A 13880-nucleotide genomic window follows, 5' to 3' on the forward strand; every position below is an offset into this window, starting at 1 on the left:
GTTTTTACGAAAGAGCATGGGAACAATGAACTGCCCTTTTTTTCCTGAAATCAGCCATTCTCTAGATTTTGTAGGGTATGTGTTTTCTCTCTGCTCTTTCCAGATCACAGCTAGCAGCTTGCTGCTTTGACTTAGCACAACTTCCGTGCCGTTAAAAAAGGGCTGGTTTTTAGTTCTCATTTCATAAACTGCAGAGTTCAGTGAGCAGTTGCATTTGAAAGTTTACATAAAATTTTCTGCCACTCACCTCCTCATATGGAATAGTTTAAGGGTCTCTGAAGTAGGTGCTTTACTCAGAAGTAGAGAACTTTAAGATTTTGTACTTTCAATCTCATCAGCTGTTATGTTGGTAAAGTCTGGCCTGCTGGCTGACCATGGCACCCAGAAACAACATACTTACACAATCATCTACATTTCAATTGACCTGATAGTCCATAGCTGTGTTTGGGCTTGCTAGTAAGCCAAGACCTATACCTCAAACCTAGAATTTAAATTTGTGGCAAAGAATAAAAACGTTTTAAAGGACTGTGAAGAGTGAGACTAGAAACATTAATGCATTTGTTTATGTGCAGCATAGGCAGTAAACTACCATATTAAAAACAATGGATAAAATATAATTTTTTTTTAAAATGAGCACTATTAAAAGGTGAAAGAAATGCTTGAGTTAAGACTGCTGAGCCACACCAAAAGGTTGTGCAAGGACCTGGAAAGCACTGGAGCTGTGATGGAAGGTGAGTCCTGTTAAGTAGTGTGTGTGTTCCTTGGAGCCTTCAGAAGTCCAACCCATCCACCAGGAGTTAAGTGGAAACACTCTCCCTCCTCCTTAATGAGCATATTCTGAACTTTCTGCTGCCCCATCATGTTGCCTCCAAAACTCTGGAAACAAATTGATCCCAAGGAGTTTGTTTCCATGACAATTGTAACCTCCCAAGTCCTCCTAGAACTTCCTTTCCACTTTGTGGGCCTGTAAATGAGCACTTATAATTCAAGGGAAGTATCAGATTCAAACTCAGAGTACAGAAAATAATTAGGTGCTGTCCCTAAGCATATTTTGAGGCCTAAGCCTAGATTGTTGTATTCCAAATGCATCCCTTATTCTTCCCTTAGGGTAGATGTTGATTACCTTAAAAGAAAATGCATTTACCACACAGAACTGCATTGAGTTACCATTAGCAATTCAAACATGAACAAACAAAACACACATTTCAGAATTTGTGTTTCAGGGTGCCTAGGTATCACAGATTATACAAGAGGGGTGGTCTTACGGTAGACAGTGTATACTCTGTAAGCAGTGCTGATGTTAATCTCAGCTGAGTAGAGAAACTCCAAAGTACTTGTTACTAGCAAACCTAAAGTTAAGGAATGGATTGTGTTTGCATTTGAGACAGTGATATATGTTGTAGTCTGCCTGCTGATGAATGAAGTTGCAAGCCCATCTTAACCCACTTCGGAGTGACAGTGCAGGCTTTGTGGCATTGGTGTTTCAGATGCTTGCTATGGTTCAGCTTTCACCGTAGGTCTGATGCCTGTGAAGGAAAAATATTTTAAACCGTTCCTGTGAGTCTTCCTGTTTTCTAGAAAGGAGCAAAGGCATGACTAAGTGTCACTTTCCCTTCCTTTTCCAAGCTGAAGAAAGTGGCTTTTATGGAAGATCTTCCTCTGTCTAGTACAGTGCATCTGTTTGCAGAAGGAAGGAGGTTGATCCAAGAACCATCCTTAACACAGCAGTCTTCCCCTTCCAGAAGAGTTCAGGGAGTTATTTGAGTCTCCTGCTAGTGGCAGACAGGAATCTCTTATGATAATTGTCATAGGCTGATTTTTTTCAAACAGATATTTGTGGTTTAACAATGCTTTTACAATCAGCTCTGGCCTTAATCTAATTTTAGGACGACTTCTTCTTTTTTGAAGTGCTGCCATTAAAATGCTCATTTCATCAAGTAGAATGTGATGCTGTTTAACTATGATATCTGTTTTTAATGTGGAGTTTTTGGCAGTCATGAAGAAAGTAGTGTACTCTGGCTCTTGATCAGTACCATCTACTGGAAAACAGCATGAGACTCATGGAAAATTTTTGCAGGCTTTGCTAAGAATTTGTGCATCTCCTGTCATACGTGAATGGGAAATGACAGCCAAGCCCAGGCAATATGGTTTTGTTTCCCTGTAAGGTCTGTCCTGGGCTTCTTTTCATCGCTAGGTGACCATGGTGTGTGCCATGCAGTTTGACTGTTCTCACTGACCTGGTCTGAACACAAACTTTGTCTTAGTCTACCTGTCAGGATTTAAATCAATGTTTCTAAACTAGCACAAACCCATGTGCCAACAGAGCTCAGGTTATGTAGTCAGAATCTTGGGAATGTATTATCATTAGTATCTCCAGCTCAAAAAAGCTTTATAGAGCAAAAAGCCAGATGAGAAATAGATCAGAACAGCAATGAAAGTCTCAAATGCAAGGATTTAGTAGGTCAGCAGTTAGTCTATTTACCACAGTTTTATTTAATCAGAGTACCTTTAGCTTTTTATCTCTCCTAATGTGGCCCAGGTTTCCATAACCAGGGCAGGTATAGCAGGAAATCAATATAGTAAATTAGATTACCTGGAGACTTGTCCCTTCAGTTTGAATGTGTGTGGATGGGATATTTAGAATCTGACAAAGTTGTTGGAGATTAAAGACACTGTCTACAGTAGGGTAAATTGTTGCTAAGAAAATAATTGACAAGAGATGTCATAAAGCCTGAAAATTCCCATTCCCATGGGAATTTAGTATCGGATGGTATTGTTAATGGCTGCCATTTACCTTTCAGCCCTTTAGAATTGGAAGAAAATGCCAGCTGACTCCTGGGAGCTGTTGGGAAGCCTGTTTGAAATGAACTGTTGAACAGAGGTGTCACCTTCGAGACACAGACCACTGTTAATTCCAACCATGTCCAGTGTTTCAAAGACAGACACCAAAAAAGGCCACGGTGCACTGTGGAGTGATTGCACAAATCCATCTTATCCTTACATGTGAATTGTTATCTCAGAATGTGGCTTCATAATCGTGTTAAGCCCATCTGTATGCAGGCAACTGCTAAAAGGTCCAGTCCATCCTTTTCCAGCTGCTCTGCCCAGCATATGCCAGCCTTTTCTTGGGCCACAGCTAGACCTCAGGCTGCTGCACCATCGGCTCAATCTGAGTTCAGCATTTTTTAGTCCCTGGTCTGGCCTAACAAAAACTGCATGACCAGTGGAATTGATGCAATTAAGGTAGTAGGAGAAACAGATTAAATTTAAATATGTGTGTCTCCTGGTTCTGTGGATCTCACACTGTATTTGTTCAGTATTGTATCTTGAATGGGGTTTTACATTTGTTTATTTGTTTGGGGTTTTTTTGTCTCATGAAATAGGTAAAAGAATTTATCAACGCAGAGCTCCTGGCTCATTTGTATTCTTCTGAGGATCAAAACACACTAATGGAGGAGTCAGCTGAGCAGGTACAGAGGCGAGATGAAATGCTCCGCATGTACCAGGCACTAAAGGAAGCCCTAGCAATCATTGGCGATATTAGCACTAGCACTGTCTCAACCCCTGCACCCCCTCCTGTAGATGACTCTTGGCTTCAGCAGGCCCGCAGGTAAGGATCCTCAAATCTATATTGCAATTAAATTAGGACAGGCAGACATTGTCAGCATCAGCACCTCCCTCCCTTACCTGTCTTTTTGGGCAGATACTCCTCCAGGTCTTTAATGACATTTGTGAGGGAAATCAGAACATTTTCCCACATATATGTGTTCTACGGATATGTATGTGAACACCAAACAGGATATTTGCCTTGAAGTGGATTTACAGCTTGTCTGATGCTTCAGATAGCAGCCACTTCTGTCACCCCAGCTGTGTATCCACATGGCATCTTCTTGCAAGCTGTTATAAGACTTCAGCATGTCAGGCTCCATGTCCTAGAAAATCCACTTAACAGAACTTTATTAGAACCCTTAACATTAAAATCCATTAGCTTTACCTCTTTGTTCATGTGTTTATTTCTGACTATCGTAAGGCATTCTGTCTGTGGGAAAGGTAAGTGTGAGACTTAGATATATGTGATGCTCTGACACTGACAGCAAAAGAAAATGCCAAGAAAAAAATTTGTAATAGGCATAAAAAAGGGTTTAATTTCTGTTTAAAACTTTAAAAATAATAAAACAAAAACCCCAAAAATGAAACCAGAAGAACAAAACCCAAACCCCCACCTTACTGAACTTCTTAAATCTCTGATATTTCAATAGATCACCTCCTCCAAGTCCCTCAACTCAGAGGAGGCCTACATTAAATAATCCCCCAACCAGACCTTTATCTGGCCGAGGACCTGCTCCTGCAATCCCATCTCCAGGCCCTCAGTCTGGGGCTCCCCCCGTCCCGTTCCGCCCAGGACCACTGCCTCCTTTTCCGAGTGGTGGTGAAACCCTTGGAGGACCTCCCCAGGTTCCCTCTCGGCCAACTCGGGCTCCTCCCAGCGTCCCAAGGTAAGATGTCTAATCTTCCTGGTGGTGGGCATGGTTCTCTCCCTCTAGCATAACAGACAGATTCTGCACTATGTCAGAAAGTTGAGCACCGTTGTTGAGCAAGTCTTGTAACAAAGCAAAACTGGGCATTCCCTGCAGAGAGTCAAAGGCATTTTGAGGATCTAATTTTTAGTACATATATGACTTGTTGAAAAGACAAAGTTTTTTTCATGGGGGAAAAAAATCCTGTCAGTCAATGTGAAGACACCAGATTTTCTTATATTAAGAACACCTGTTTTGGTTGAGTTGTACCCACATAGGGGTTCACAGAGAGAGAAGTAATCTACCCCTTCACCAGAGGAGGGGCAGGGGTACAACTCCTCACCTCTGCCATTCTGAGCCCTCACCAGAGGAATTAATGGCTATTCTGGGAGAGAGCAAGAACAATCCTTGTAGAATCAGTGGAACAAACTGATAGGAGTCTGATTCTTATTCCACAAGACAAGTAATTTACAGTCAGTTGAAAACAGTCCATAGTTGTCTAACAGTGTAGATCATGTGCTACAAAACAATTAGTTAAGGAACATTAGTTTCATCGCCACATCGTTTCCTTTCCTTCCCAGGGTTTTGCATTTATCAGTCCTTTTTAAAGTAGCTTTGCATATTTTATAATTTTGTGTGGCATAAACTGCTTTTTTTATATAAGTTTTATGAATAAAATGTCCTTAATATTTATTATCACAATGACATAATACACGTAATCACTTATATATATATATATGAGAGCTTCTGATTCCAAGGGCTTTGTCAACTTCCTAAACTATGAAAGGCATCGGCAGATTAGGCAATGTTGGAAAAAAGGGGTTTCTCCATTTTTAATAAATTAAGTGTTACATTAAAATCAGTCACAGTTTGCAAAAAATGCCAGTTAAATAGGAAAAAAAAAGGGCATATTTTCAATTTTAGAAATGGTAATTGAGAAGGGAACCTTTGGAGAAAAACTTTCTTTTAAATAGCTGAGATCTGTTGTAGTCGTCAGTAACTTAAAATTGAGGCTCAGTGTTTCTAATATAATTACTCTTTATAATATGAAGAATAAATAAATGAGGTGTATCAAAAGAATGAAGTATTTTTATACATTTGCTATGAAAAGGGCGTTGTTGCAACAGTGCCCAACCATGAAATGCACTTTTTCATCTTAGTGGACATCCCGTAGCTTGCAGTAGGACTGCTGGGGAGAAACCTAGAATGGTCTTTCTGGGAACTAAACTTCGCACTGAAAGGGAAGAAGACCAAGCAGGGTCCTCTTGTTCGGAGAGCCTGGGACTGAGCTGAAGCGCATTAGCCCCAGTGTTTCCCCTGTGCCATGAGAGGATAAATTACATACTAGATACAGAAATGCGGTCCAGTGTTTTGTCAGTTGTACTACTGGAGAGAACCATAGCTCCCTGGTGTCTCTCACCTTGCCTTGCAAATGAGCATGTCTCCTTTGTCCTGCCTGGCTGTGATTTTGCATGAACATTGCTCTCCTGAGGTGGCTTGCCAAGAGCATGTCTGATGATAATCTTTTTGATGTTAAAGTGATAGGCTGGGATGGAGAGCAGAAAGGAATTTTCTAGTGCACAAAAGACACATGGGTAAGCAGCCCACAAACAACTCAATTTGTGACTGCTGCTGGTGGTATGCGAAGCAGTAGCTGATAAAGGACATCAGTGTTTTTAAAATGCTGTAGCTGGATGTATAATTGAATGTATGACTGCCTGACATTCTTGTAGAAAAAATATCTGCAATACACATCTTCTGGACTGGATCCTAGTTCTCTTTTTTTAGAGCTTTTAGCTTTAGCTAGGGTAAAGCCTCAGACACAAAAAAAATCTCAGCTGCTTAAGAATGAAAGCAGGGTTTGCCGTTTTGCTGAAACTTCAGGTTTCTCCTGCTGACTAAACTTGGAGAGAGGAAATCCTAGGGAAGGGGCTGAAGGGGAAATCACCTGAGGGGGGGGACAGTGTGGCTGGCTTCTGTGCCTATTAAAAGTTTCTTCTGAGCCCTGGAATTTCTGCTATGCTTGGTCTGGTTTTAATAACAGCCTTTGCAGGATCATAGGAAATTGACTCTGAAAATGGGCCTGAGATATTAAAGAGGAAAAAAAAAAATTTTGAGGAAGAGTTCTTGTGGAAACGAGCTTTCTCTGTGACTTATTTCTGAACTGGGGCTCTGTGCTCTGACTGATCTACCACGAATTTCTGCAATGATTCCTTGAAGTTTCAGGATCTCTCATAAATAGGGAAATAGTTTAGCTTCCTGAGAAGAAAGTTGTATTTTTAAAGTTCATCCAGCTTTCCAAAGGAGCTTTATGTTGCAGCCCCCATCACTGTCACATGGAGCTGAAAATCCTGACCTGCTGAAGAAATATAAGGTTCTCCTGTTCTGCCTTAAGATAAAAAGATCATTTTCAGGGGTAAGACTTGGACCGTCCTTTTCGAATGAGTGGCTGAGCACATATTTGGTTTGAAGAACTGGCCACCTTATAGTGAGATACAAGCCTTGCCTTTAAAAGGATTCCCTTAACTTTATTAGCATTTAATCAAATGAACTGTACAGAAATTGTGAACTTTTGGCATTTTCTTACTGTTCCTTGCTTACTGTACAGGGAAAGGAAAAGGGTTAGGGGAGCAGGAAATAATTTTCTTCCTTGCTTTGCTCTGATTCTAAAGCTGTTTTGGGTTATGTGCTCTGAATATTTCTGTAAGGAAACAGAAACTATTTGCATGATACATGCCTCTTTTAATTAATCCCACTTGAGGTGGGTGGATCTCTCCCAGCAAAGCCTGTGAGTAAAGGCCCCTGGCTTTAAAGGGCTTGGTGCCAAAGCATATATGATTTGTGAAATGTTCCCTGTTGCCAGAATTTAGATTATTCCCCCTCTCTCTTAAAAGACTGCAGTAGTATTTTGAAAGAAAATGCAGCTGTGCACTCGCTTTGGTAAGATGGTTTTAAGCAGCCACCAGAGCCACTTCAGCTTACCATGATGTGTGTTTGCCTGCCTGTTCAGAAAGCCTGATCTTGACCAATTTTAGTTCTACTGTGGGTGCTTTGATTTATGGCTTTTAAATGTCCTGAATGCGAATCTCAGCTTTGCCACAGGAAAACAATTGAACTGGAAATGTTTTTCTCCTGGCAGCAGAGCCCATGGTCTTAGTGGGGGTGGGAGGGTGCTCCCCTTTTCTCTCTGTGTCTTGCTTTGCAACACTACTATGGATTCAGTGCTTTCCCAGTGAAGCACTGGAGATTGTTACTCACTTTGCCATTAAAACATACGTGACCCTGTGTAATGTGGTACCCTGGGGCCTTGTTAAACAGGGGTCTTGAAGGGCTGGACCATTCTCTCGAACAGGCAGGAACGTAAATACTCTCTCTATTTACATGTCTCACACCCTCAGCCATGCTGGTGCTCAGTCCTTGGGGGCTGAGGATGGTCTTTACATGAGACAAGCAGTGGGAAAGAGAATTCACATCATGCTATGCATGAACAGTCCCATACACTCCCTACCACCTCTTTCATATGTCTCCCTACAATTTACTTCAACCCACAGCCAGCCAGCATGGAAGAGGTGATGGTTGCTATGCAGCTACATTTTATTATGCCGCTGAGGCTAATTACATGACCTGTTGTGTTTGTAACTAATCTACATTGTAAGCCATCATTACATATTTCTGCCAACCTGGCACAAAAACATACTTATACTTCACAGTAATTACAGTTAGAAAATTCCAGACAAAGCCCGAAGCACTGCAGAAAGCATCACTGCCTGATGTTTCCTGGTTGACAGGCTCTGTATTCAGCTTTTTCACTGCCAAATATCAACCATGAAGTAAGTTTTCTGTGACGGATTTTTACAGATTAGAGTTATTTGGAAATATGTAATGTGATGTCTAACGCTGTGTATTGAATGGTAAGGGGATCCCTTGCAAAAATTGCACGTGATCCTCTGATTAATCTGTCGTAGTGCATAGGCATATAAGGCCAGAAGAGTTATCCTGCCTTAGCCTGGGCACCTCCTCTCTTATCAAAGTTTGACCTTGCAGCCTTAAAAGTTTACTACTGTATTTTTTAAATGGAATATAAATAATAATCAAATAGCCATTGCATCAAACTTCTGGCAGAATGAATAAGTGCCCACCTTAAAGCACGCTGAGCTGGATGATCTCAATCTGAACACCCAAGTAGAGGAGCACATCTCCATCCAACAGTAGCATTGTATCCATTTGTCCTCTTTGAATGGATCTTCAGTGAAGGTTATATTCAAAAAGTATAATCAGCAATTAGGAGTGTTTCATACAAGCAAAGAGACAAGGGTGTTATCTGGAGAGATTTCAAAAACCTGCTGGATTTAAGGAGAAAAAGAAAGCTAAAGAACTAATTTAATTCTGTGTTTCATATCTTTGATCAAAAGAATATTCAGCTGCATGGGTGATGCAAAGCTAGAGCCTATCACAGGAGCGGATGCTGCTCTTCTGTAGTCACTATGTTTCCAATTCTGCCTGTCCAAGGACTCCAAAATCACAAGACTTACGAGAATATCGGTTATTCTTTCTGTGATTTCTGCTCTGGGGGAAGACCCCCTGTGTAATTTGTTACCAGTCTAATTTTCCTTTCTTGTTGTAATGCACACCTAGTAATATGCTCCTTTTGCTGCTGGCTGCTTTGAGCAGAGGACTCCATTTATTTTCCCTTATCTCTTAGAAAGGAGCTCTGCTTTTTCCCCTCCTCCACCGGCTCCTTCATCACTATTTTCTTTTTTTTTTTTTTCTTTCCCTTTCCTCATTGTCCCTTTCTTGACCATCCTGTTTGCTTCCTCTTTCACCTTCTCCCTTCACTTGGTTTCCTGCCTGGTACATTTGTCTCCCACACATATTCCCTCCTTTCCTTCTCACTGTCTTGTCTTGGTTTCTTTCCAACTTATCCCTTCCCTGGCACCTTTGTAAATCTGTCTCCTGCTCCTTGCATTTCTATATTCTTTTAAAGTTTTTCAAACTACAAAATGCAATATTTGGTAATCTTTCGTAACAGCAGCTTGGCTGTGACAACCATTAGAACGACCAGCTACACTACTTAGGGTAGCCATACTGCCACAAGCAAAACCAGTTGAGGAATACTGGTCATCTTGCCAGGGGTCATCTTGCAGCTTCAGTCTTAACAGACAGAATGAAAGCAGCAGCATTCTGAAGGAGGATAAATATTGGAGGCATCAGCCAGAAAGCAGGTCACAGCACATTTTAAAAACATGTAAAAAAAAATCACAACACAATTCTTGTGGTTTTATTATAATTCTGCAATACGTATCTTACAAGAAATTTGGAATGGCATTTGCACAGAACTGGTTCTTCAGCTGCCTGACCTGTAGTGCCGTGAGAGATACAAGAAGGTTTCCACTTCTGCTCCAGGAGCTTCACTGATTACTGCCCCTAAAAGGATGTCTTTTTTTCTAGACTAGCAATAGGATTTTGTTCACCGCCTTCCTCCATACACCCCTTCTCCAGATGACTGTCCTGAAGATCAAGTAAAACAAAGTTCATGGGAGGTCAGACATTGCAGGCTAGGTACTATAACTGCCTCTAACTCCCATCAGCATCTCCTTTGATCAGCCAGAGACAGGATCTCCACTTCATATCTTGAGTGGTCTAGGAATTTTCTGATGGGCAATATGCTATGGCAGTTGAACAAATGGATTCGAAGAGTAAGTCACTTGGTCTACATGGAGTTTAGGTTTGTTCTTGTATCTCAGGTAGTTTTGATCATTTTTAGTATTGTTCCTGAGCTACTTTCTCCTGCCTTATTCAACAAAAATTGTTTTTAAAACGAGGTAAACTAGGAGAGATCCATTTGATTGGGACTGTTGCAAGTTACTTTGAAAGTTCAGCAAAGCGGATCAGGCTGGGAAACAGCTTGTCAGTACTCGTAGTGCAGACTAGTCCCATATGATAGGGAAAGGTAAGTAAAAATGATGCAAAAGAGAGGAAGACAGAAGAAGAAGGAACATGAAAAGAGTTGAAAGAAAGTAATTCTGGGATAAAGATGATGTTGTGAGGGCAGTCCTCAAACACAGTTGAAGCCTGCTTTGGGAGTGTCAGCTGGTGAACTGAATGAATAAGTAATTTAGTCTGCTAGGTATTTTCAGCAAAACCTTTTTTTTTTTTTTTTTTTTTCCCTTTTTGCTTCCTTAGCCTTTTCTCTCTCAAGATACTGTTAGTAGAAGGAAGTGGTTTTTATTTTTAGCATCTCTCAACTTGAAAAAGGAAAGTAGAGTCAAACAAAAGCAAATGTTGTTTGCCAGAAATACAGGAACCTGAAGATGTATTTTGTCCCCAGTAATTATTTAATCTCACAATAGAGTAGTTTAATATTAGTTGCTGCGAAGGCTCTACAGGATTAGAGCAAGGGATTTTAAGCAGGAAATTTCTTGCCTTGTCTGAAAGAGGGGGCAGAATAGCAATACATTTCTAGCCTTCCTTATGCTAGAAGAGAAAACGTGACAGGAAATGGAGAGAAAGCAGTGATGACTTGAGCCTCCTGAATCTGCAGGCATCTTGAAACGCTCTTCTTGAAACTCTCCTGTCCCCCGCAAGCTTTATTGGATCGTTAGTGAATGGGGCACTCAATAGCTACATTAACAACAGTGACACTGATAATCATGTCAGTTGTCATCATGGCCAAGAAAAGGTGCAACTCCAGCTGGAGGTGACAACCAGGGTGTTTGCTCCCTTTCTTGCACAAAGGTAAGTAAAAGGAGAGGGTCAAAAAGGCAGAGGAAGGTCAAACGTAAGTAGGAAGGAAGAACAGAGTGGGCAGAAGTAGATGTGGTGTTCAAAGACAGGGTACATGATTTGCATTGATGCTGAACAGTGCAGCTAAACACAGACCAGTACACATGACTTGAGCTACTATGCGAAGATGAGATGTTCCTCCTGCTGACTTTGTGGCCCTTCTGTTGTCATTTTCTGCTGTGGACAGAAGAAGGTAGAGCAGCATTCTGAATGTATCACTCAACACTCCTAACTCTCTTCTTCCATGGGCAGTTTTGATAATCTTGACCATCCTGACCTAGGGTTGCTGAAGGGTTGGGACAGTTCTCCACTGATGTGTTGCACGCTTGCTTACATGACACGTTCCCTGCTGAAGGGCAAACAAGAACACATGGTTTATTAAGAATAATAATCTTTCTTGGTCACTCCATTGAATTAATTTTTTTGCTTATTCAAGCTGAGTTTTCTATATAACATATTAATTCCCTGAAATGACTAATTTGAAAATGCAACACCCACATAAACATACAAACATATTTGTGTGTGTGTGACAGACATCAATTTATGATAGTCATATAGAATACATAGCTTGAGTTGCAAATAATAAGTTAATCTAGTCGAGCATCATATTTGGACCTCTTTGCCTCTGAAAGGAGTATCTGTATTAAGTTAAATCACGCACAGGGGAGCTTCAGTAACCCTGAGACTTTGAAACAGTATTAGCATTTGAATTAATGGAGATTTATATTGCTGCAGTGTAGTGGTGCCTAGTGGAAGGACACATTCTTCTCATTCACTCTTACTCTTTTGTTTCTTTCACTTAAAAGAAATAGGCATCAGATAAAACAGCATAATCTAAAAACTTTAACTTGCTTACACTTAACACAAAACTTCTTCCATTGACAGAACATTGTGCAGCTGGATCATTTGAAATAGGTTCAGCTATATGTATAGCTGTGCAAGTATCTGGCAGTACAGTCACAGCACACCCTCTACACATTTGTGGAGCCTGATACATATGCGTTCAGCTGGAGAGCTACTTCAGAACTAGCGTGTATCTTCAAACACTGTGCTGTGTGCCTCAGTGCTTCTGTCCCAGACTTGCCCTCCAATAGGAATCCTGTGGCCATGCTAACTAGAGACATTTCATGTCTGACAAAATGACATTTTCAGTACAGAAACAAATCTGAGAAATTTTCACTCTCTTGGAACATTACGACGGGGTAAGGGACCATCTCAGACAGATAATCCCCAACTACTTTTTCCTTTTGTCACTACTGAGTGCTGCTTCTCATTTCTCCCATAATCACCATCTCCTCATGATTCTTGTCCGTGATCCCTGCTTTATTCCTCTTGATGTCATCGTCCTTTTACTGCTTTTCTTATGACCTGTGCCTCTGGTATCAAGTGCCTTTCCTCCTCTTGGTTTTCCTACTTCCACTCAAGATCCTTTCTCCTGAGTTGATGTTTGGGAGACTCTGCAGTAGCCATGCTGCATCTGCTGTAGGACAGAGAGAGTCTTAAGTATGCCTAGTAGACTAATTAATCAGGCCCACAAACCATGTCTTCGCTCTATTCTTCAACCATGATAGCTACACTAGTTTCACTTCTGGTTTGGATTTTCTTCCAAATCCAGAAGCTGATGGAGATTGAGAGGTACCATATTAAAGTTAGATAGGTTGATATAAGAGCCGGGAAAAATAGAGGCTAAGCTGTGTGGGTCCCTCAGGATCTTACTGAAACAGAGAAAACCATATGAAAATAAAATCAGTCAAGGCATTATAACTATCCCAAGAACAAGCTACTTAAGTCTCTCTAAATAATCACCCAAATGAAAAAATGTTTACTTCTCACCTGAAGTAAATCACTCTTTTATCCAGTTATTGTATGCCTCACATCCAGATTTGTATTGTCACCTAAAATAAACTTTGCCTGCGGTCAGACTTAAAGCTGCTTAGAGATTTTGTTTAAATATTTTCTCATTAAATTCTGCAAAGACGATGTCACATATTGGGGTACTCAGAGAGGGCTGCATTATAGGAAAACCAAATCATGGAAAAGGGAGAGAATAATGGACTTTTGTTTACAATTTCAGATCTATAGGACATATAGTAAAATATAGTTATGTGCATGCCTTCCACAAGTGTTCTCCGGTGGTCACAAGCAAACAAGAATGTAAAATGTAAGTGGAAATGAGAGCCTTTTATTTAGAAGTATGTTAGCTGTGCTTTGAGAGAGACGCCATCTTCTTTGAGCAGGGCCTCCCATGGTAATTACAGCCATGCTTTACTGAAAGCATATTTTGTGGACTCAGTGTGGGGAGCGATAGCACTTCTCAAAAGGCAAATGCCTGAAGAGCTCCCATATGTTTCTGATCGAATTTTAAGTCTAGACTTGCTTTATTTAGTTTCTTTTCCTCTGCATTTGCCTAGCTAAAGCTTTTCGGAGTTCTTTCAAAACTGGAAAAATGGGGTGTACTGCTTAGGTTAAAAATAAATGTAAAACTTTTCCTTTTTTGAAAAGTTTTTGCATGGGGGTGAGAGTTATCCTCCACTCAAAACCCCACAGAGCTCTTCAAAGGAGGAGTCTCTGCACCAACAT

General features: G+C 40.7%; 1 protein-coding gene across 4 annotated transcripts in view; it reads left to right on the top strand.

Moving 5' to 3' along the window:
- DNM3 (dynamin 3) overlaps positions 1-13880 on the top strand; it is a 180786-nt gene that overhangs the window by 156615 nt on the left and 10291 nt on the right. For 2 of the 4 annotated variants that reach the window (XM_075097092.1, XM_075097091.1), the window contains exons 18-19: positions 3384-3610; positions 4260-4496. In XM_075097092.1, the coding sequence (XP_074953193.1) occupies positions 3384-3610; positions 4260-4496 (464 nt within the window). Of the gene's footprint in view, positions 1-3383; positions 3611-4259; positions 4497-13374; positions 13462-13880 lie in introns of those variants that run through there. The other 2 variants (XM_075097090.1, XM_075097093.1) reach the window with 2 other exon arrangements.

The sequence above is a fragment of the Phalacrocorax aristotelis genome, chromosome 6 (assembly GCF_949628215.1).
Source record: "Phalacrocorax aristotelis chromosome 6, bGulAri2.1, whole genome shotgun sequence".
In the NCBI taxonomy this organism is placed as follows: Eukaryota; Metazoa; Chordata; class Aves; order Suliformes; family Phalacrocoracidae; genus Phalacrocorax; species Phalacrocorax aristotelis.